At 38.4% G+C, this 23316-nt stretch overlaps 1 protein-coding gene across 3 annotated transcripts in view; it reads right to left on the bottom strand.

Moving 5' to 3' along the window:
- The window catches only part of dnmt3ba (DNA (cytosine-5-)-methyltransferase 3 beta, duplicate a), a 43269-nt gene that overhangs the window by 9769 nt on the left and 10184 nt on the right, over nt 1–23316 (bottom strand). For 2 of the 3 annotated variants that reach the window (XM_061904037.1, XM_061904038.1), the window contains 14 exons: nt 19875–19934; nt 19626–19775; nt 19406–19513; nt 13068–13203; nt 12806–12925; nt 8226–8270; nt 8063–8142; nt 7839–7951; nt 6717–6900; nt 6310–6394; nt 5752–5897; nt 5583–5673; nt 5364–5512; nt 5202–5287 (listed from right to left, as the gene is read on the bottom strand). In XM_061904037.1, the coding sequence (XP_061760021.1) occupies nt 5202–5287; nt 5364–5512; nt 5583–5673; nt 5752–5897; nt 6310–6394; nt 6717–6900; nt 7839–7951; nt 8063–8142; nt 8226–8270; nt 12806–12925; nt 13068–13203; nt 19406–19513; nt 19626–19775; nt 19875–19934 (1553 nt within the window). The remainder of the gene's footprint in view (nt 1–5201; nt 5288–5363; nt 5513–5582; nt 5674–5751; nt 5898–6309; nt 6395–6716; nt 6901–7838; nt 7952–8062; nt 8143–8225; nt 8271–12805; nt 12926–13067; nt 13204–19405; nt 19514–19625; nt 19776–19874; nt 19935–23316) is intronic. The other variant, XM_061904039.1, reaches the window with a different exon arrangement.

Here is a 23316-nt window from a genome sequence, read left to right on the forward strand (position 1 = left end):
ACGGTAAGTAAAATTGTGTCATTGTGAGAAGGAAGGAAGGAACATTAGTTTGGGAATTTTCGCTAGCGCTTATTTATCCTCGAAACACTCAATCACCCTTCACTACAATGTTGAGGCGGTCACTTGAAACAGCGACTTAACTACAAAGCTAAAGCGAACAAGAACAATCCATGCACCCACAACACATCACTTCAGCTGGTGTTATTTTTAACGACATAATTGATGTTACATCAACATACAAACAGCAGTCACAACTTGAAAGGTGCTCTTCTTTTTTTTACAGCCTCAAGTTGCCTCTTTACTCGTCAAGCTGAGAACAGCAGCACAGCCTAATTCCCCCCTTCACAATACTAGCCGGGTACGCCACATTTGGTCTAACTGTGCTAACAAAATAAAGGTTTCAAAAAAGTATCTTACATAATCATAATGTAAACAAAATGCTACTTTATACACTATTTGTGGCAACGTTCACGACACATGGCCTGCTGCATGCTAATTCTCACTCCAAGCAGCTGACAGAAGGATGCCAGGTGTGCCATCAAAATTAAACTGCAACATCAAATATTTTTCTCCAACAGAATTGCGCTCTTAATCGCACACTGAGACTCCACGGAAGTAGAAGCGATTGAAACGAAGCGATAGGCTCCGTTTGCTCTGAGGGAACATTTTCAAAACAAAATCCATGGAGTCGCCGCCAAGTTTCCCAAGCCAAACGGCTCTAGTGTGCATGCGCAGACGCTGTGGGGCTTCAGTATTCAGGAAGTAAGCAGTTACCTAGACCGCATTATTCAATGACGGCTTCTCAGTAATTAAAAATTCAAACGGTGTTACTAACCGTCCGGAATTGTACCGTTGTTTATCATTATACCGCTTATCGTTACTTCCCTAGTCCATTAACAAGTAAAAAGTCAAGGGCGGTCACGGCACGTTGTTGCCATAAATGATGGTCAATTTTTAGAGCATTACAGCAAATCACAAGGGCGGTCGTGGAAAATGCTGTGGTTGCCGTGGTTAAATTCAAGCCCTGTATATAATATAAATATACATACATATATATACACATAGAAATAAAGTCAAACCATAACAAATAGATTGTTTTTCTTCATGAGGACAAAAATAAGCAGTAGAGCTGATAACTTCCACATTTTCAAATTTAGATTGTGTAGGTGAAAAAAAGTATTCCTTTCTGTACAATATCACTTGAAAGTGGTTGGTTTTTGGCATCTTATTTGTCCAGCTTCCATACTGGTTTTTAAACATGTTACAAGAAATACATTAACGGCAAACGCAATAGCTTTCTCGCTTTTGTGTCCTAGCTTTCTGTGACTCTATTTTGTTAGGATAGAGTGGCACTTTTTTTGTGAAGAAAGGAACTGAGCGGTCGGCCTTTAGGCTATTGACGGCATGTACAGTGCGAGAGCCTGTTGAAATAAAATGTGTTTGTCGCCTTCCCGTCAGTTGTTTTTTTCTTAATACTGAGCTTGCGGCACCCAACATAATCTCACAAGATCTTCTGGTGCCATGAATGTCGATCAAGTGAAGAATGATGATCGTTAATTTTTAGGACTATTTTTTTATGCTTGGCTGGCGCTCGACCAGTAGCTCGTGATCCACATCCATCCATCCATCATCTTCCGCTTATCCGAGGTCGGGTCGCGGGGGCAACAGCCTAAGCAGGGAAACCCAGACTTCCCTCTCCCCAGCCACTTCGTCTAGCTCTTCCCGGGGGATGCCGAGGCGTTCCCAGGCCAGCCGGGAGACATAGTCTTCCCAACGTGTCCTGGGTCTTCCCCGTGGCCTCCTACCGGTTGGACGTGCCCTAAACACCTCCCTAGGGAGGCGTTCGGGTGGCATCCTGACCAGATGCCCGAACCACCTCATCTGGCTCCTCTCGATGTGAAGGAGCAGCGGCTTTACTTTGAGTTCCTCCCGGATGGCAGAGCTTCTCACCCTATCTCTAAGGGAGAGCCCCGCCACACGGCGGAGGAAACTCATTTCGGCCGCTTGTACCCGTGATCTTATGCTTTCGGTCATGACCCAAAGCTCATGACCATAGGTGAGGATGGGAACGTAGATCGACCGGTAAATTGAGAGCTTTACCTTCCGGCTCAGCTCCTTCTTCACCACAACGGACCGGTACAACGTCCGCATTACTGAAGACGCCGCACCGATCCGCCTGTCGATCTCACGATCCACTCTTCCCTCACTCGTGAACAAGACTTCTAGGTACTTGAACTCCTCCACTTGGGGCAGGGTCTCCTCCCCAACCCGGAGATGGCACTCCACCCTTTTCCGGGCGAGAACCATGGACTCGGACTTGGAGGTGCTGATTCTCATTCCGGTCGCTTCACACTCGGCTGCGAAACGATCCAGCGAGAGCTGAAGATCCCGGTCAGATGAAGCCATCAGGACCACATCATCTGCAAAAAGCAGAGACCTAATCCTGCGGTTACCAAACCGGAACCCCTCAACGCCTTGACTGCGCCTAGAAATTCTGTCCATAAAAGTTATGAACAGAATCGGTGACAAAGGACAGCCTTGGCGGAGTCCAACCCTCACTGGAAATGTGTTCGACTTACTGCCGGCAATGCGGACCAAGCTCTGGCACTGATCGTACAGGGAACGGACCGCCACAATAAGACAGTCCGATACCCCATACTCTCTGAGCACTCCCCACAGGACTTCCCGAGGGACACGGTCGAATGCCTTCTCCAAGTCCACAAAGCACATGTAGACTGGTTGGGCAAACTCCCATGCACCCTCAAGAACCCTGCCGAGAGTATAGAGCTGGTCCACAGTTCCACGACCAGGACGAAAACCACACTGTTCCTCCTGAATCCGAGGTTCGACTATCCGACGTAGCCTCCTCTCCAGTACACCTGAATAAACCTTACCGTGATCCACATAATGTGCACAATTAATATGCTTTGACCTAAAATACTGTTATGAATTGTCCAAAGATGTATCGCACCAATAATTGTGAGGATTTTTCTATTTAAACAACAAACATTTTATTAGGGGTTAAAAATAAAATCAATTGCAAAAATGTTATTGTTTTTTTTATATTGCTGCTGTTATCATAATGTATTGGTATTGGTATCATCATTATTATTATTTTACTTGTGGTTTATTCTAATAATTAACTAATGTATACAAGCGGTCGAAAGTGGATGATTTGATATCTGTTTAAAAAAAAATATATATATTTAAAGTTACGTTTTGGTGGTACAATAAATACTCAAGTCTTGCTTTTCTTTTACTGTGAAACAGAAATGGGTGGAAACAACCTTTTTACCTGTTATTGACTATGGAGATGTGTTGAACATCAGTGGTCCCCAACCTTTTTGTAGCTGCGGACCGGTCAACGCTTGATAATATGTCCCGGGGCCTGGCAGGAGGCGTGGGGGAATCTTTTTTTTTTTTCTTTGTCACGAAAAAGGGAGCTTTTTGGGGTTGGTGCACTAATTGTAAGTGTATCTTGTGTTTTTTATGTTGATTTAATATATATATTTTTTTTATGAAACAAAAAAAATAAAAATAATAAAAAACTCTTCTGCGACCCAGTACCAATCGACCACTGTTGTACATGAATGCTACTGCTGGTTGTCTTCCACAAGCTGGATAGTGTGTACCACGGGGCACTGAGATTCATCACCAAATGCGCTCCCCTTACTCACCATTGTGTCTTATACTCAAAAATTAACTGGACATCTTTATGTGCTCGACGCCTCAATCATTGGTATGTTTTCATCTACAAAACCATTCTTTGTATCACTCCATCTTATCTATCTAGTGTTTTAACAAAAACAAGGAAGTCACAATCTACATTCAATTAATGTTCTTTAATTTGTCATCCCCAAAGTAAGAACTGAAATGGGCAAGAAAGCATTTAGGTTTTCAGCACCGAAGGCTTGTAATAACCTACAATCGAATATTCAACTTAACTCTTGTTACATTGAATGAGTTTAAAGCTTCTGTGAAAGGACTGCAGTCTACCTTGTCTGTATGCACGTGTCATATGAGCAAGTTTTAATGTTGTAAATGCGATGTTTAATGAATTGTTTACTGTTTTTATTGTAACCTTGCTGCTGCCCTCTTGGCCAGTTCTCCCTTGGAAAAGAGATCTTTGATCTCAATGGAATTATTACCTGGTTAAATAAAGGCTAAATAAAAAGTTTCCGAATTAATTAATAATCGGGATTAAATTATCAATAAAAAATAATCATGTTGTGGGTGTATGGCTTGTCATTGCTAGCTTTAGCGTCCTAGAGTTTTTTAGCTGTTTCAAACGGCCGTCTTCTTATTGTTTACTCTAGCACAGGGCAGTTCCATGTTTTAGGGATGAATGAGCGGTCCTGGATACAATATTTTACCAAACAAATCTTGCTTCTCCTGACATTGACTGCATTTCACTCACATTTATGTCAATTTCTGTAATTGTCTGCATTTATCCGGGGATTCTGTTTTATTAGCCAATCCTGTGACTTCATCCGACTTTACTTTTTTGTTGAGTTTAGTGATTTATTGATTTGGCATACTAGAGATGAGTGAAATAGAAAGTAGCATCGTGGTGAGATCCAAAAAATTCTCGTAGACATGCTTTTTTCCCCACTCATACGCTCACTCATCAGTTTCACCGCATGCACAATGCGTGGCCTAATAATTGCATTTTTTTCCTAATCATTATATTTTTGTGATCATGAAAACCCATAATCGAAATCAAAATTGTATTAATTGTCCAGCCCTGTAGAGTTATTTCCACTGTAATCAAACAATGTACTAATAAGATCCACTTCAAGAAACTCTTCAAACTTTAAGTGTTTAAAAAGTACAAAGAAAAAGAACCATTCTAAACATTCTTAATTCATTTCATCCATCCATTCATTTTCAAAATAATCTAACTCATCTCACCATATGAAATGTAACTTACTTCACCGAGTATTATTTATTTATTTGTATTGTGATTACTTATGGAGTATATTGTGAATAAATTGAGAACAGGAAGTGAACCAAAGTTTTAGCAACTGTTATGTAAAAGAAAAGAGGTAGGATTAAATAACCTCTAATTGAAAATTGTGATGTATCATGTTGTATGCTTGCATGTTTGAAATAAAAAGGAACTCAAACTCAAACTGTTAGATTGTAGACTATTAGTTAAAAGTGTAGAAGATGCAGTGAGGGAACATTGTGATATAATGTACCTGTTCATGCCAGGGAGGTTTCCCCAAAAGAGGCGTGCTCTGTGAGCCGGGCTGACTTTCACAGCATCAATAAGAATTGGGTTGCACTAACAAGTAGAGAGTGTAAATTAGTAACAGTACAATTTAACTGCAGCTTTACCCTAAGTTGTATCAAATGCTTACCTCAAGGAATCGACAGATGTCTGTCTTGTCTCTGGTTGACATAAACACCACGTTCTCAAACAACCAGAAGAATGGACGATCCTCATCCTCCTTTGGCTTTAAAAGTGTCAAGATGCGGTAGAACTCAAAGAATAGCCTTCCGGTGCCCTCTGCAGGATCAGGATGAAACCCTATTAGTTTATTTCATTCGCTACAAAAAAAAATATTGAAGAAGCATACCAAACAATCCTTTTCGATTGGGATTGACCATGGAGAGGTCATTGCACGGACTTCCTCCTATCAGCAGGTCAAATGGGCCCCATTCAGCCAGCTGCAACATAAAAGTTAGTTTTATTCATATTTTAGAAACTCTATTTTACCAATAGAGTTGTATGAATTGCGCACTTACATGTTTTCTTGTGATGGTGCGTACGTCATTAACATATTCTATCTTTCCCTCATGCTTCACCATGCCCACTACGATGGAATCTTTACATATTTCTGAGGCAATGTAGCGTTCAATCTTAAAGCCGAGTTCTTTGAGCACCAGGTAGCCTGTCATGATGCAGATGAAGAGCAAATATCACAGGGGGAGCCATTTGCCATTGTGTGAATGGTAGCAAAATGGAGGCACTAACGCAGCATTTCTGAATTAATTTAAAGTGGGAAGATGCTATATAAATACAGCCTGTTTAATGTACCATTATATATAAGTTACTGTAGTACCTCATTTTTTGTTAATAATCCGTGGCATGAGGTCTGTTAAAACAACTTTATGAGAACCAAAACAATTTCTATTCGAAAACTACGTAAATCCAACAAATCTCTTTGAAAAATGTCAACACAAAAAACTTTTTTTTTCATCAAGAATAATTATTATTTTACACGCAGTTGTTGAGTCTAGAGTGTGTGAAAATCGAGGTACCACTTTCTTTGACGTATTTATGACACAACAAGGAAAACTGACCTGTTGCAATCCCATCGAAGAGTGAAAGAACCTTCAATGGTCTGCGCTCATCAGCTGGGATAGACGGGTAAACTCTGTGAGGCTCCTGTAAAGGAACAAATAATAGTTGGGCATAATTTGGATATTTTGTCTTATGGTGTACACAGGACTGTGCCCGAGATTTAGACATCAATGGCTGTTTTGAGTTATTTTGAGAGTACAATCAATGTATACAAGCTATACACTAAATACTTCACTTTGTATCTACGTTGTATTTATGTAATACAGTCCAATGAAAAGATATAATGGAATATTTGCAAAACTTGGCAATTTGAGGACTGCACTCACATTTGTGAGGCACCGCGCATTTTCCCTAATATGTAAATTCAGAGCGAATGTGTACTGCTCCGGTGTAAAACAATACTCACAAACTCCATGGCACTGTTGTTGGCAAACAAGTCTTGGACCTTAACCCGCCAGTCTGGTCTGAGTTTAAGGTTTCCGGTGCACTGTTCCGGCTGGCACATGAAGCAGTTCCATGGGTCAATCACTTTCATTTTGTCAAAGGTGCCTGGTGCGATTAAGATATCCATACAGTCTTTGCAGAAACATCTGCCATGGACACCACAGAAGAAAGATGTAGACTTAGTCATCAGTGGCCTGAGAGAGACCATTAAAGCAGTTTTTCAATAGATCAATGGTAACAGCCAAGACAACTATTTTGTTCCTGCGACATTGCTACTGTTTAATGGAAAGTAGCTCTTTGCCTTAACAATTACAGTGATCATGCTTGCCATTCTTAAGAGCAGAGTTCTCAAACTCAATTTACCTGAGGGCTGCTGGAGATAGTCTAGGTGAGACTAGGCCGCACAAAGCTTTCTCTTTAGAATCATGTTTTACCCACGTGACTAGATATGTTAACTACCGTATTCTCTGGACTATAAGCCACTACTTTTTTCCCCTACCTTTGAAACCTTTGTTAATCTATGTATTTTTCTTCGCTAACGACTAAATTATGGAATGGATCGGGCAAAAAAATCAAACTTTAAGAAACTGTTCAAACTGAAAGTGTTTAGAATGTACAAGGAAGAATACTGATTAATTTATTGAACCTCATTAAAAAAAAAAAAATCTTATTCATCTCATAAAGAATGAATAAAAAGATCAATTACTTTTCTGTCTTGTTTCTTCAGCCGTTTTACTGCCATGTTACAACCACTGTTTGAAAAGAGTTGAAATGTATATAAACATTTATAAAATATTTCCATTTAAATATCAAAATTCACAAAGTACCGGTATTTATATGTGGCTTATAATACTGTGCACCTAATATATGAATTTCTTTTTTTTTTCTAAAATTTAGTGGGTACAGCTTATATAACGATGCGGTTTATAGTCCGGGAAATACAGTGCATCTACTTGTGCGACTCAGGATTGCCATAATATATGTTACTATTGGCCGCCCAAGGTGCGCAGGCTACAGTTACACTAAACTACAAAGTTAAGTAGAGGGCCACAAAATATGGACCCCTGCCTAAGAAATTGTTTACCTGCAGCAGCTGGTGTTGCCACAAAGAATAACCTCCATCCCTGAACAGCACACGGTGCAGTATGACTGGTAGCCGTCTTCATCGTAGCGATACAGTGTCTCTGTAAAGTTCTCCTGCAAAGAATCACAATGTCGTTTTTGGAGAATTTAGGACACTAGAGCCTGGAGTTTTGGACAGAGTCTGCAGAATGTAATGAAGCAAACACGCATCTGTCAATGACTAACCTTGCATCTGGAACAAAGGCCGCCTTCAAACAATGGGTGCTGCACTTCAATATCAGGGGTGCCACAAGTTAAACAAAGCTCTGAAACAAATAGCATTTACATTGTAGATTTCATCACTGAAAGTTAGATGATAAAATACCAAGTATTGGCAGGCAGAACTCACCTTCAATCTTTGTGCCGTTTTCGTTAAGTAGCTCATCTAACAATTCTGCAAGTGAAGAATCAAAATAAATCATTAAAATGTGAAAACAACATTTGTGTTGTGGTTATAAAAATCAAGATTAACAAGATCTTTCTATTTTTTGTCCATTATATGGTGAAAAACTGCCAGGAAGCGGCGGCTAACAATGCACGTAATGGGGATTGTCCTTTAATGCCTCCAAAGCCCTGTAAAACTATCAAAAAAAGTCCAACGTTTTATGTACATGCTGTAGGTATAAGAAACATTCCTGATAACATATATTTGCAGTATTTTAAGCATTACTGGAACGTCTTTCTTGGGCATATTGATTTCACAGGGCACATGGCAACAAATGCTTCTTCTGTCAGCAACTAGAGCGTGTTCGGCGTTTGCAACCACTAATCATCACAGACTTGGTGTGCTACTCTGGGACAAGTTGCCACCTTATTGCAAGGTCAGCACAGACATACATTCACAGATTCGGGCCAATTTAGTATCGCCAATCAGCTTATCCCCATGTGCATGTCTTTGGCGGTATGGAGGAAATTGAAGAATCCGGGGAGATTCAGCATCTAAGGGAGTCAGATGCTGGAGGCATTGGCTTGACATGGTGGTGTCAATGTGGAGCTTGCCAAGCCATGCTGAGAAAAATGGAGTGCTTCTGCTGCATAATGTAGAAAACAGTCTTACATTGATATATAGGCTTTGTGTGTCTGCTCCTGGAGACTGCATCACAATGGATGAAAAATTGTTTGAGCTAACAAACCCTGCAATGGTAGAAACTTTCTTTCACCTGACCAAAATCAACTGGAAAAGATGCCCCAGTCCGGTTTGACTAGATTGGAGTAAGTCACCATGATATTGATTCTGATGCATGGAGCACATAGTGCTTGATATCCCAGCTAAATAAACAATCAAGCCAGCTGTGTACACAAAACATGCGCAAATAATTTCCAGATAATTTGTTCGTCTAATCATATTAGTTATTGTTTCTCAATCACCACATATTGTTGTCCTATTGTATTGTGAGTGAGGAGTAAGGTGCTGCATTACTACACAAAAAAAGTAGTGTGTCAGACTACAAACAGTTTACTTTGGTTAATACGCACTTTCAGGCATTTAAATTGACGGTTTTTCCATGTTTTTCAGACCGCTTTAGAGGGGGAATAGATCATTCCCTATTACATGCATTATTAGCGGCCTCTTGTTAGCAGATTTATACTATTTAGTACGCGCAGAAAAGGAAATAAAGTGGTTACCCACACAAAGCTTGTGAATATTGGGCTAGAATCCAAATACAAAAGTGCTGTTGCTCATGATAATACAACAACATCTTCTTATGGGACAATACTGTAGAAATTTTCTGGCGCTTTAGCATTGGCTAGGTCGGAAAATAAACTACATCTCCCAGAATCCTCTGAGCAGTGCGGAACTGCCAAGGTGGGAGCCTGGAAAGATGCAAGCAAAAAGTGAAGTGTATTCGTACTCAGTAAATAAGAGGAACCGTTTTTTTTTTTATTTTATACATTTTCTGAAAATTTCTCAAAAATATATCCATAACTATTTAAATTATGTTGCTAACAAAGAGACAAACTCTGGCGAGAACACAATCTCTTTGGCGGAGGTAAGAAAGTCTGCGATCTGTAAAGCAAAGCAAAGCCTCAAGCGTTTCTGAGCCAGCCGGTCATGTCGTACCGTATATGGACGAAAATTACAAAAACAAAACCAAACGGGATATGAATGAATGGTTTATTTTGAGCCATGCAAACAAAACAAGAGAATGACATAAAATACAAAAGAAATATATAAATACATTATTTTTACACCTACATTGAAAACATTACATGTGACTAATCTTTTGTAGATGTCAAGATTGGCTCAAAAGGGAGTGGGAAGAAGTAAACTTATTAGGTCCCACCCCTATTGTGATAGCAAAATTACTTGTACTCGTTTTAATAGATGATGTTCTTTGAACTGGGTACCAAAAGTTGTTTATTGGGCTCAGGAATGTGACACTTAGCAAGAGATCTATTATCTGATAAAGCTCTGTCTCCTGTGTCTTTGATGTAACTTGTGGACTTTAGTTGACCTGGGCATATGTGTCATTTATTCTTGACCCCCAACAGAGCTAAATTGTTCCCCCTTCCTGAGTGACCCCACTCCTCTGGGCAAACGACACCCTCTTCCCTTCACAGGATTTTGAGTATTCATTGCACTGGTGTACTGTATGTAAATGAGCATGGAGGGTGGGACTTCTGAGAATGTATAATTGTCATGTCAAATTCCAAAGGAGTTAGAACAAGCTGGAACGAACGGATGTGTCGTTCTGGTTTGGTCTCGCTTTGCAAAGCTTGTTATTATTTGTTTGTTACTTTAATAAATCATTTTAAAGCTATTTGTCACTAAAGGATCGTCTTTAAGAAAATTTCCACGACACTATACATATACAATATATATTTACAATATATAATACAATAATATATATAATATAATTCAGTTCAGTGGTTGCTGCGTATATGCTATATATTATCTATATATAATACATTTAAATTCACACACACACTTACATATATACATATGTACACACACATATATACACACATATATACAATTTATATACATATATATATATATACATACATATACATATATATATATACACATACATACACACATAATCACATACATACACAAATGCATATACCCAAAATACACATATGTCCATCATACACACACACACACACACACACACACACACACTCACACACACACACACACACACACACACACACACACACACACACACACACACACACACACACACACACACACACACACACACACACACACACACACACCTATATAAATACTATATATATAATAGTATATATAATATACACTTTTGTCTAAACATTATTAACAGTTTATGGTGCGTATGGGAAAAAGCTTTCATTTTGACTGTGATATACAAGTAAACAGAAAAGTTACTTGACAAATCTTCAACCCATCAATCCATTTTCTACTGCTTGTCTCTCCCGATGTCGTGGGGGGCTGGAGCCTATTCAGCTGCACTCGAGTGAAAGGCAGGATACAGCTTAGACTAGACAAGTCCCCACCTCATGAAATAAAACGTCACCCAGAAAAGATATTTGAAGCCAGTGGAGTTAAACATCAATTTGTGTGGTATTTACTCTATCAAAAGTTATATTGTTAGGTAACTTTTATGTGAAAAAGTACTTTCCAGACGATATCTATCTGTGTGGCCCTGCGATGAGGTGGTGACTTGTCCAGGGTGTACGCTGCCTTCCGCCCGATTGTAGCTGAGATAGGCACCAGCGCCCCCCATGACCCCAAAGGGAATAAGCGGTAGGAAATGGATGAATGGATATAAAAATTTCCGTTGTAGAGGACACTCCTCACAAAGTAAATGTGAACATTTTTTTACACTTACAGTAGTTGTTACGCTGGATGTTAACATTGTCAGTTTGAAGACATCAACTGTAAGATTTTTTTTTTTTATATTTTCTTGAAACAGTGGATGCTCCTGCATTATTCTTTGCACTTAAAAATACACATTTGTAGTAATAAATATGATTAAAACATTTGAGCATTATGTTTGTGTTCGATTATAGTATGTGTTTCTCCTAAACATTCCCGCTACTTCATTTTACACACTATAACATTTTTACCAACTCCTTTTTTTGATATACAACAATAATATTGTACCGAGGTCTGAATATCCTGAAAATATCATACCGTGAGATTTTGATACCTTTACATCCCTATAATAGACAAATTGTATGTTATTGTATTATTGATTAATTCTTGACATTTTTAGCTATTTAATAGATTGTGTATTCATTCTTATATGATATTGGCGCAGAGGTGCCTAATGTGTGCGTGTATGCGTGATTGACGTTTGTTACGGTTTCTTCTTTGCACGGAAAATTGACGCTGCTTTACACCTGAAGTTATTGACAAATAAAAAAACTTACTTGTTATCATGATAGTTAAATCTATTTTTCAAACAACTTCTCTCACGCTTGTTAGCTAGCTAGCAAGCATCTATCTATCTAACCCTGACCTTAGTTTAGAACCCATCCTCTGGATGTCCACCATGCCTAAATGCTCCCACATAACAGATGTACCGCCAATAAAAACAAGGTCCGCTTTGCAAAACGATCAATGTATTCATGTCTTTGACAAGATTAGGGTGAAAGATTACTGTCAATATTTGTCGACGAAACATTGCACTCTTTCACTGTACTTAATGGAATTTATGTTTCCCGCTACTCTGCCATGATTGACTGTAGGCAAGACACAATTATCCTGGTACTAGTAATATTCCAACGACAACCTATGTACATGTTTACTTTGAGATCACAGGTTGTCACTTGGGTTGCCAGCTATTTAGAAAATCCTCCACAGAGTCATTTTTAAGGGACAATAAATATATACCGCTTTTCTCCAAGGCACTGTATTTCCAAAATTCAATTCAACTGAATTGTCCGTTGAGAATATACTGAGATTAGAATTTTTCTGAGATATACATGGGTACCTACCACGGTTATAGATGATGTCGGATGTGCTTGGTCTATTTTTTGAAGCATTTTTTTTTTTGACTGGTGGCTGGTAGTCAGACAGAGTGGAGTCAGAATCCATTTGTTCAACATCTTGAAGATCTGAAATGAAGAAGAAAAGTCACAATAAATTATACAGGAAATGGGATTAAAGAAGCATCTTTTAACATCCATCCATTTTCTACCTAGTACATCTATTGAGTCCAAAAAATTAAGAATTACTCTGTTGGATTTGTGAACGTACACTTACTACTTGGCGTAAATCCTTCTGGTCCAGAAGGCAAAAATCCCTCAAAGGCCCAATCCACCATTAGCTTCAGTTCGGTTTCTTTATCTCCTTTTGCATCTTCAAAGGACTTCTCACAGCGTTCACCTGCAAGCTGCAGATTGCATACTTTGTGACTGAATGAAATATAGCCTAGTTAACATAGTTAGGTAGATCAAAATCTAATCTGGAAGGCTATGACAAGCATTTTGCAAAATACATAGTCATAGTTAGTACACAGTCTTTCCATAGAAAACTACACACCAAAATGTATGGATACAAATGTTTGTTTGCTTCTTCTAATTGATGAAATGGCTAATATTGGTAATGACTCATTAAACATTATTTTGGTTGCTGCAGATTAGGTTAGTTTATAACATTAAGGTAGTTGTTTATTTAGCAGGATCTGAAGGGTGTCATTTCATGATCACAAGACAATCCACTCTATATATTGTACCCCAATATATGGTTTTGGTATATTTCAATCATGCATACAAGGTTGCACTGTAGTACCACATGTTTACAATTTCACAAATAAATTGTCCTTAAAGGAGTAGGAAGAACTGAAGCAGATCTTATATCTTTGTGATGAAATATGGTGCTACTATTGTGAAGTGAAACAGAATACTCTAACATGATAGTAACATTATGTCATATTAGTTCTAACAAATGTGCAGCTTTCACCTCCTCCTGGTTTGTCTTGCCTTGTGCAGATTTTGTCCTCTTCTCACACTCTACATATTGCATTCTTTTGCCCTTTGCCTGTTGTGTGGCTGACTTGCGCAAAGACAAACTCAAGACATGCTCTTTGGGATGTCGTCGTTTCAGATGATTAAACAAGTTTGTAGTATTACCCATAGATGTTTTAACGGACACTCTGCACAATCTGCAGATCACATTGGACTGCTCAGAATCTTTTGGGTTGAAACCAAACCACTTCCAAATGACAGAGTATGATGCCCTTTTGGGCACTAATGTTTCTTTTGGCATACTTCTTGTGTTTACACTATGAAATAACTCATGTTGGCTTTCGCGAATGTATTTTGTCTACAGCCGATCAGGAAATTGTTTAGTTCATGCAAGATGGGAAACGGCAACTTCAGGACAGAAGGTACATGTATACCTGAAGGACCGAGCAAATGCCAAATTAAAATAAACGGTTCATTCTGCATTCACACGGACGACATGAGAGTTAGGATGCATATGGTGTGCATTGCGTAACATAAAACAATCAGTTTTGTAATGCCCTTAAATACATGGCGTTCACTATAGCAAGATAGTTCGCAGAGAGCGATAGTTTAAGTATCTGCCGGTTAAAATATCCCGGTAGTATTTGCTTGAACTGGACATTTAAACTACTTTATTTTTGCCTACTTGACTGGACGCCTAACAGTTGTACTTTCATTGGGAAAAAAAAATCAGCGCTCGGTGGCTTTGTCTCGCTCCTTTGTCGTCCGTGTGAACGTAGTGGAAGAACACGAAGCACTTGAACGCAACCATCAAGTGTCCAGATGTTTCAATCGCGCTTCCAATGGAAACCACGAATTTTGGAATCGCGTTTTATTGTTTTCCCGTAGGAGCATTTCAGTAGCATTCGGTCGAGGTCCGGGAAAGTGCCCCCAAGACCGACATGCTGCCGGCCGGAAGAGCGGGGGTTGGGGAGGGGGCCTGAAGAGACCCAGAATACAGGCACTTAAAGACGAAGGCCGCGTTTACTTAATCTTGCTTTGGCACTACCCCGCTAAACACCCTGGCCCATAAAGTCACAAACAAAATATTCCCAACTGATTTGACATTAAAAATTGTGCAACATTTTAAAATACACTTAAATATTTGTTCAAAAACAATAAGTACTTTTACTCTGTGTTTGTGCATAAAAAGTGAGTAGTAATTCAGCAGATGGCCCATTTTTCTCTTCTAAAAAGTGATTTAATTGTTATTATATTTTAGTAATGCAATACTATTGTTGGTAACTTGCATGTGTAAATGTTTCATTAGGGCTGAGATGGTGCACAAAATATTGTTTCACAAATTCTACCCTGCTAGTACTATTTTTTTCCACAAACTACTTAAATGTTATTAAGTCACTTTTCTTTGGTAAGAAGTTTTTTTTTAAATCAATATTAGTCGTTTTTGTATATTCCTGAGAACCAGCTACCTCTACAGTGGACAGTTACATTTTTGGGCGATTATTTAAAAAAAAATTAAAATTCATTTTAGGGAAAAATAACATTGTGTACTGTAAAAAAAAAAAAAAAGAAAAAAAAGTGTAAATCTTAAGGTAAAAAAACTTGCAGCTTAGTCCCCACAATTGTACCGTAAATTTTACAGTGGTTTTCACACCAAATAAATTGACCAATAGTACCAGTTATTTTTTTCATTAAAATCATGGCAACTAAGCTGACAGTTGTTTTTGCGTTAATTTTTCTACGGTGTACAACAAGCGCGCTCTGAGGTTTTTTAGGGACCTACTGCAAAAAAGGTAGTTAAAGGCCATCTGCATGCCTGAGCTTCAGTGTTTTTAGGGCTCTGCTGCAAAAATGGTAATCCCTCACAAGTTTTTTCAACTGAATTCGTGGGCCAGTCTGGTGTCATTCCCCCAGGCTGCCAGTTAAATAATGCTGCTTATACAAAAAAATGCAACACTTTTGTTTTTTGTCCCCATTTTTCCATGTGCTGAACTCAAACACCTAAATTGTTTTCTATTAAACACAAAAAACTATTTCAAATGCTGTCTCAAAAGTATTTCTAAATTTGAGTTAGTGACGAGGTGGCGACTTGTCCAGGGTGTACAGCGCCTTCCGCCCGATTGTAGCTGAGATAGGCGCCAGCGCCCCCCGCAACCCCAAAAGGTATTAAGCGGTAGAAAATGGATGGATGGATGGAGTTAGTGTGAACTTTTTCTTTTCTTTGCCGGGATAATCCAACTCACAAGTGTGTGGCATATCGCTATTATGATTCGACAACATATTTATTAAACAGGTGTACATTAGGGTGGCCACTATAAAATGACAGTAAAAACTTTGCTGTCTTATCCATATTCTTTGATTGTGGCCTATAGAATGTTGGTCCACTCCTCTTCAACGGCTGTGCAAAGTTGCTGGGAGAAACTGGAACACCCAAATATCACAGGCATGTGAGCACCCTTTGAGGAAATGCAAGCCCCTAAAGAAAAATCAAGACTACATTTCCTGCAATTGTGTGCTTTTCTACACTTTTTTTCCCCTTTAGGTTTATTTATCAACCAACATCTTTTGGCTGTCTTCTTGACACTTGCATGTCCCATGTAATGCACCACATATGTTTTTAATGTTTAAAGCAGACACTTTACTAACATTATTATCATTGAAAATGTAATGTTAAATTCTATAACATGCATGCAAAGATCTCCAAAAATATTACCCATTTGGCAACTCTATCCTATAGCCGCTACTCCTCAGGTAATATACTTCTGGTTTTGTGACCTCATTTTACATGTCACCTCAAAATATACCTTCTCGCTCATGGCTGCTAATAACGGCGAGTAATAAATGCTCTTGAACTACAACTGGTTTGGAACTAACAGAGTTTGGATTGTAATTATCCCATTATGACCAGCAGCAAGGTAGAAATCCATTAACGTTGTGACTCGTACAGCAAAAACAGGTAACATACAAGTAAGCTAGTTAGATGATGCTATCTAGCGAGCTTGTTTCAGCGTCCTGATAGTCTTCCTGTCCTGCAAATCAGTGCAGCGTGTTGGCAAGAGGAACAGCGTACCTGTGGTAGAGGTGAGCGTTCAACAAATTTTATGTAGATCGTATCTTTTGATATTATATTGTGTTTACATAAATCACCCACAAACAAGACTTTTGTTATTGTTAGAGATCTGGTTGGACGGGTTTGAAAGGGACACATTTCCAGAGTTGTGTTGTTGCGCTGCAAAGTAGTGATGGTAAACTGGATTTTTTTTTTTACAGACTCTGGTACCTATGAGTCACTTATCAAAGCAAATCAATTCACTTATCACAACGCGCATGCACAAATGCTCGCACATTGTTGGTGATGCGGTTCAGTTGATTAAGTCATCACAGAGCGCATGTGCAAAACCTCACACACGATTCACCCAGCACAGAACGCATGTGTAAAACGTTGCACATGATTGGCGACTGCACAAGACTTGCTGTCAACCATCACGAGGCGCATGCGTAGGGACACGCACTTATGTGACAAGTAATCCCATTAAATAACACCCGCAAAAGTCAATGCTGCACAACTTTAGAGGTAACAGTATTGATTCTACAATTGTGAAAACAATTGAAAATAAGTTAACTTCTTTTTATGACTTACAGCCTTTATTAAGTTATATCCGCAGTCACAACAGTAACGGCGTTGTAGTTTTTGCCAACCATTCATGTCTCTCTTTCTCTGCCTGTGGGCTCCCCATGCAACTACTAACCATATTAATGCAAATTAAATAAGATCACAATAACGCCATTGTGGGATAATTAAAAAGTCAATATGTGAAGGCAAAAGTTGTGCAAAAGTTGTGCAACAGCGTTGCTGGTGAAAAGGAGGCATGTACCGCAGGAAATGCTCACAGCTGTGAATTCTCTGGACAAAATAAAAACTAAACAAATTATCATTTAGTGGGACCCATTGTTCACTTCATAGTACGTTCACTCAGTATCTTTGATTCAGTGAGTCTTCGGCAAGCACCTGCAGCAGCACACGCCGAACTGCGACACAGCGAGTGATTCAACTTGGGCAGGAAGTGAAAAGGAGAGTTGATTTGAGGCAATAAACATTTGTTGCTGTTTCTATGGTGTACATTAAACAACACAGTTATATTAACAGAGGCATAGTTATTTACATAGTTTATTCTATTAATTCGCTAGCGTGGCAGGGACGAGTCACTGACCGAATTAATGGCAAAGACAACCCATGAGTGCTGATTCAGTAAAAAACTTGCAGGTTTTGTACGATTCGTTCATGACTCGACTCGCACATCACAGCTGGATAGCTGAGAAGAAAACAAATTCTGAATGTCATTAAAAGAATTAGCTCCCTCTTTTGACACTCCTCTGAGTCCCCTCTTCACACGCTACAATATTTAATAAAATAAACAGGACAGTGATATTGTGACACAAAACTGAATGTTAACAATGCAGATTTCCGCGTAGTCGCAACCATTCCACATGCCTGTATCATGGTGCAACATGAGGTGATGGCTGTGGATGAAATACATAACAATGGGCCTCTGTGCATTCGCAATGCCATCAATAATACACACACCCATGTTCGTTGTCTATAACATATCCCTGATCATACCATGGCCCAACTGCCACTGTAGGCCACTCAATACACATTTACATGAGCAAACCGCTAACCGATAGGACGCAATACATGGCGCTGTCTGCCATCTGCTCTGAACTGAGAAAAGCTGTTTTTTCCATGAAGAAGACAACTCTACAACACGCCAGATGCTATTGCATGTAAGCATTTGCTCAATTAAGTTGATTACAACAAAAAATTGTAGTCAGGTCAACACCCCAAAAGTGATGACGAGCATGCAGATGGGTCTCTGAGGCGGTTTGTGACAATTTGTGCAAAAATTCTGTGTTGAGGCAGCCATCCAGGTAATTGGTCTCAGAGAATCTTGGAGTTGAAGCTGCTGGAATTCGAGGTGAAGCTGCTGGATGTAAGGAGAGTTGGATGCAAATCCTAATTCTCTGAAACCCCTTTGGTTTATGGTGGCTAAATTAACAATAATACACTGGCAACAGCCCTGGTAGACATACCTGCTGTAAGAATGCCTATTTTTGCATTTGCTTTCCAAATATGACACCTTTTCTATATTGTGCTGTGTGATACAGCTGCACATTTTGGAATGGCCTTTTATAATGTTGAGCCTCAGACACACCTGGTCAATAATAATGCTGTCAAATTCAGCTTGTGAAAAATAGAAGCAAAACAAAAGTGTTTAGATTTTTGTTCAGTGTAATTTTGTGGCTGTGCATGTTTGTATGGGATGTGTGCAATAGCTCGCTGGGGATTAGTTTTACAGGCATTATTTTTAACAGCAGTTTTGGACAAAAAAAAATTGCATTATTAGAAGACAAACGATGTTACAAAACTGAACAAAACAGGTCTGTGTGTAGGCAAACAATGTAAGTCGCACGGAGTGTTAATTTGTGTTCTACATGATGTCTATTATACAGTAATATAGCTTTGGTGAAATTGTTGAAAGAAATAGCAAAAAATGCTACTTCAAATTTACTTTTTTAATACATGCAAACATTTTTTCTGGTGTAGCTAATGCAGATTGTGTGTTTTACCTCTATGACCTGGAAGATGGCCTCCTTGTAGGCAGGCAGGCTGGCAAATGAGTCTTTACAGAAACACGTAGAGAAGGCACGAAAAGGTAGCAAATCTTCTGTGGGTGTCTGTCACAGAAAATTGTGTGGTATAAAATATAAATCATCGCTCTGGATTTCTCTACAGTCTTTTCCCCAAGAGTACATTAATATGAAAAAAAACAAGCCATACGCTTCAAACCTCTGAAAAGTGTCCATCTCCAAACCATTCCACCTTCCGCAAACCTGGAGGTGAAAATCTGGTTTTCCAAGATATCACCAGACCAGGCCACCAAGAAAGACCCTTCGGTTTCCCCCATACAAGCTCTCCTGTCAAAAATCCCTTCCCATCCTGATGAAAACAAGTAAATATTATTAAAAAAAATAAAAACATATACCAAAATAGTGTGGAGATATTTTCAGTGATCTGTATCTAAGCTTGTAACATTACCTGGTAAGATCCTTTTAGGCTTCTTCTGGTCTCTTTCTTACCTAAAGAATCCTCATCTTCCTGAAAACCAAAAAAACTGTTGTCAGTATGTGAACTGGTCCCTGAATATGTATATTGCTACATTTAATTTGTAATTATACAGCTGAAACAGTGAAAACATGCTTACTAGTTAAGTTTAATCACATGTAATAATTGTTCTTCTTGTGTCTTCACGACAAAGTGACACATTATTACAATAACATTGAGAACACATTTGGTGGCTTAAACCAGAAAAGTCACTGTATGCATGACCAAGATTCTTGGTCAAATTATCAGTGGTGTAACAGGTTTGTCAATATTTATTATTATACAAAATATATTTAAAAGTTAAGACTATTACATAATATATGCTATCAGAAAGTAGCATTAATTGTAAAATACATAACCAATAATAACAATTCCCAGTTTTAATATAGATGCCTAATTGCCTACAAGTTTAGTTGTAAATATAACAAAATACCAAATGTAAACATTTCATTCTTTTCGCCAAAATAGGATATACATTTATGAAAATAATTAAACATGTTTAGTATTGTTTACTCATATTTGAAAATAGGAAATAATAATAATATGAGGACATTGACATATTGCATGAAACAAGTGTGAAAATATTTACCTTCAAGATTGTTACACCACTGACAATATTGTTTCAAGAGACTACATAAGAACTTAATATTACAAAATAGTATGATATGCAAATTTATTTCAAATAAATTGTTAACTAGAATCAATAATGCGACTCTTTGAATTTCTGGAATTTCATAATATATTTTCACGTGGCTTTTTATTTTTACAAAAACCCATTTATATTTCGCAAAGCAATAATTGGTTAATATTTAAAACAAACATGCGTATTTTGCAAGCAAATATTTTTTAGCTTACCTCATTATTAACTACCCTGTTTGCAACTGAGGTGGGTTGTTTGGGTGGATCTTTTCTCTCGATGTCTACGGCAGTGGTCGATGTAAACAAAAGATGAAGTCCGTAAGGTTTGCTCACTTTTGGTTGACATCCAAAAGTACCAGCTAGTGAAAATTTCGTTTTCCTTGCTTCAAGTTGTTTCATATGTTTTTGGCGTTTTGCATGTACTTTCAAAGCCTTGAAACCTTGTGATCCATAGTCAATATTATCATGACACCACATGCACAAAACTTTTCCAGGACGATCGATTTTCCGAATAAAATCACCGAACAAAGTCGTAACTTCCTTCTTCCCAACAGTATCAGTGATTTTCCTTTCCATCCAGTCCCATCAAAACTTATTTTTGACATGTTTATCAATTTCTTTTACTCGTGAAGCATCCTTTCTCTCGAGAACCGACATCTTTTACATTTGGAAAATGGCAGTAATAACGTCATCATTCATAACAGATGTCCTGATTGGTCACAAGGAACATATCGACCAATCAACTACGGCGTAATATAAGCTAAATCTCTATTACAAAAGACGAATCGGCAAGTAAACGAATCTTGACTTAGGGTCGGAAAAAAAAATGTAAAAACGGAAGATAATTTTTTGTTTTCCCCCGAGATTAAAAAAGACGGAATTCCGACTTTAGACGGAAAAATCACATGCCTGCAAGAAAAAATTGTCTTTATTTGACATGAGATTAGAAAACCTTGTCAACACAGACATATACATATTTGTGTACCACATCGATATCGGTTTAAATCTTATAAAATGTGCAATGTTGAATGTGACTCATATGCAAGTTAATATTTATGTTGGAACTCTTTTTACAATTACTAATATACTGTGGAACTTCGAAAATTATATTTTATGTTATTTTTTCTGCTTAGTATTAGTAGTAGACCTATTTATGGTATTCATGACAATTGATCAAGATACCATCTGTAAGTCACAAAGCTTTCAGTGCTTCCTCTGCTAGGTAAAGATGAAAGAGGAAATGCAGGAATTACCGTACTTCCTTGAATTGCCCCAGGGCATATAGTATGCGCCTGACTTGAATTACTGCCGGGTCAAACTCGCTTCCCAAAATAATTAGCGCATGCTCAGTATTACCGCCTGTTCAAACTCGTGACGTCACGAGTGACACTTCCCCTGTCATCATTTTCAAAATGGAGGAGGCTGATTTCAATACCGGTAATTTGAAATCGCATAAAGGGAAGAAGATTGAGAGCTATTCAGTAGGATTTAAGGTCCAAGCTTACATCACACTCAAATTTTTACTTCATACCTTTGGTAAGTGCGGGAGTGAGAAGAGGTTTTAAAATAATTAATGCATGCTTACTTTTACCGCATGCCTTTGGTAAGCGCAGGGAGGGGGAGAGGTTTTGAATTAATTAGCGCCCCTGCGGCAATTCAAGGAAATACGGTAAATACCGCTCCTTTGAAAGTTGTCAATTGGAGTAAATGTGAATTAAACTTGGCACACTCTAGTGGTGGGCAAAGGAAAGGATTATTCTGTCACTTTTTCTTGGTATTTCCATTGTCGATGGGTTTATGCTCCAAACGGGACCATGTAAAATTGAAGCAGTATCCAATACGCTTATCCATTTGAACATACAGTACATTATGTAGTTATTATAGATATTACCGGTACATTATTCAAGCTATGTCCAAACTATTCTTGTAATACCAACAGTCTTAGCCCCTTTCAAAGATGATCTTACAAGTCTGGACCAGGTGCCGACGTCAGCCTGAGACACTGTGCGTGCCCGTGGCTTCTGGCGTAAACTGCACTCCAAGTTATGACCTCCCCTATTGGGCCCCTGAGAGATAATCAAATACAAGCAAGTTGGTGGACATAAATGATGTAATTTGCAAATACACAAGAGGACATTGGATTGGCTTGCGGCTTGTGTATAACCAGACATATTATGCTGTTTTATTACACACCAATTTCACCCAAAGTACGCAACTTTAATGTGTGCTTTTGAAAAGGTGTATCTTCTATTCCTTGTAAATTTAACGGGAAACATAATGACCCCAACATTTAAATGCACAGTTCAGTAGTATTGTACATAGAAATAACCAAGTTTTAATTGATCTTAAAAAACACAGTCTATCTCTGAAAATGGGCAAAAAAAACTGCAGTTGCAATACAGTACAGTATCTCACAAAAGTAAGTACCCCTCACATTTTACCAATTGTTTTATTACAATATATCTTCTAAGGGGACTATGCTAAAGAAATAATACTTGTATAACCCTGAAAGTAGTCAGTGTTCAGTTTGTATAGCAACACAGCCATCGTTGTCTAATTAGCTGACAACACATGTGAGTACAGTAAAGCATGGAGGTGCTCGTGTCATGGTTATGAGCTTCATGAGTGCCGCTGGCACTGGGAAGCCGCAGTTTATTTAGGATAACATTAACTCCATACCCAAGAGGATTACACTAAATAATCACTGTCGGACTTAATTTGGATGTGTTCACTGTGA

This window comes from Nerophis ophidion, linkage group LG06 (assembly GCF_033978795.1).
Source record: "Nerophis ophidion isolate RoL-2023_Sa linkage group LG06, RoL_Noph_v1.0, whole genome shotgun sequence".
NCBI classification, from domain to species: domain Eukaryota; kingdom Metazoa; phylum Chordata; class Actinopteri; order Syngnathiformes; family Syngnathidae; genus Nerophis; species Nerophis ophidion.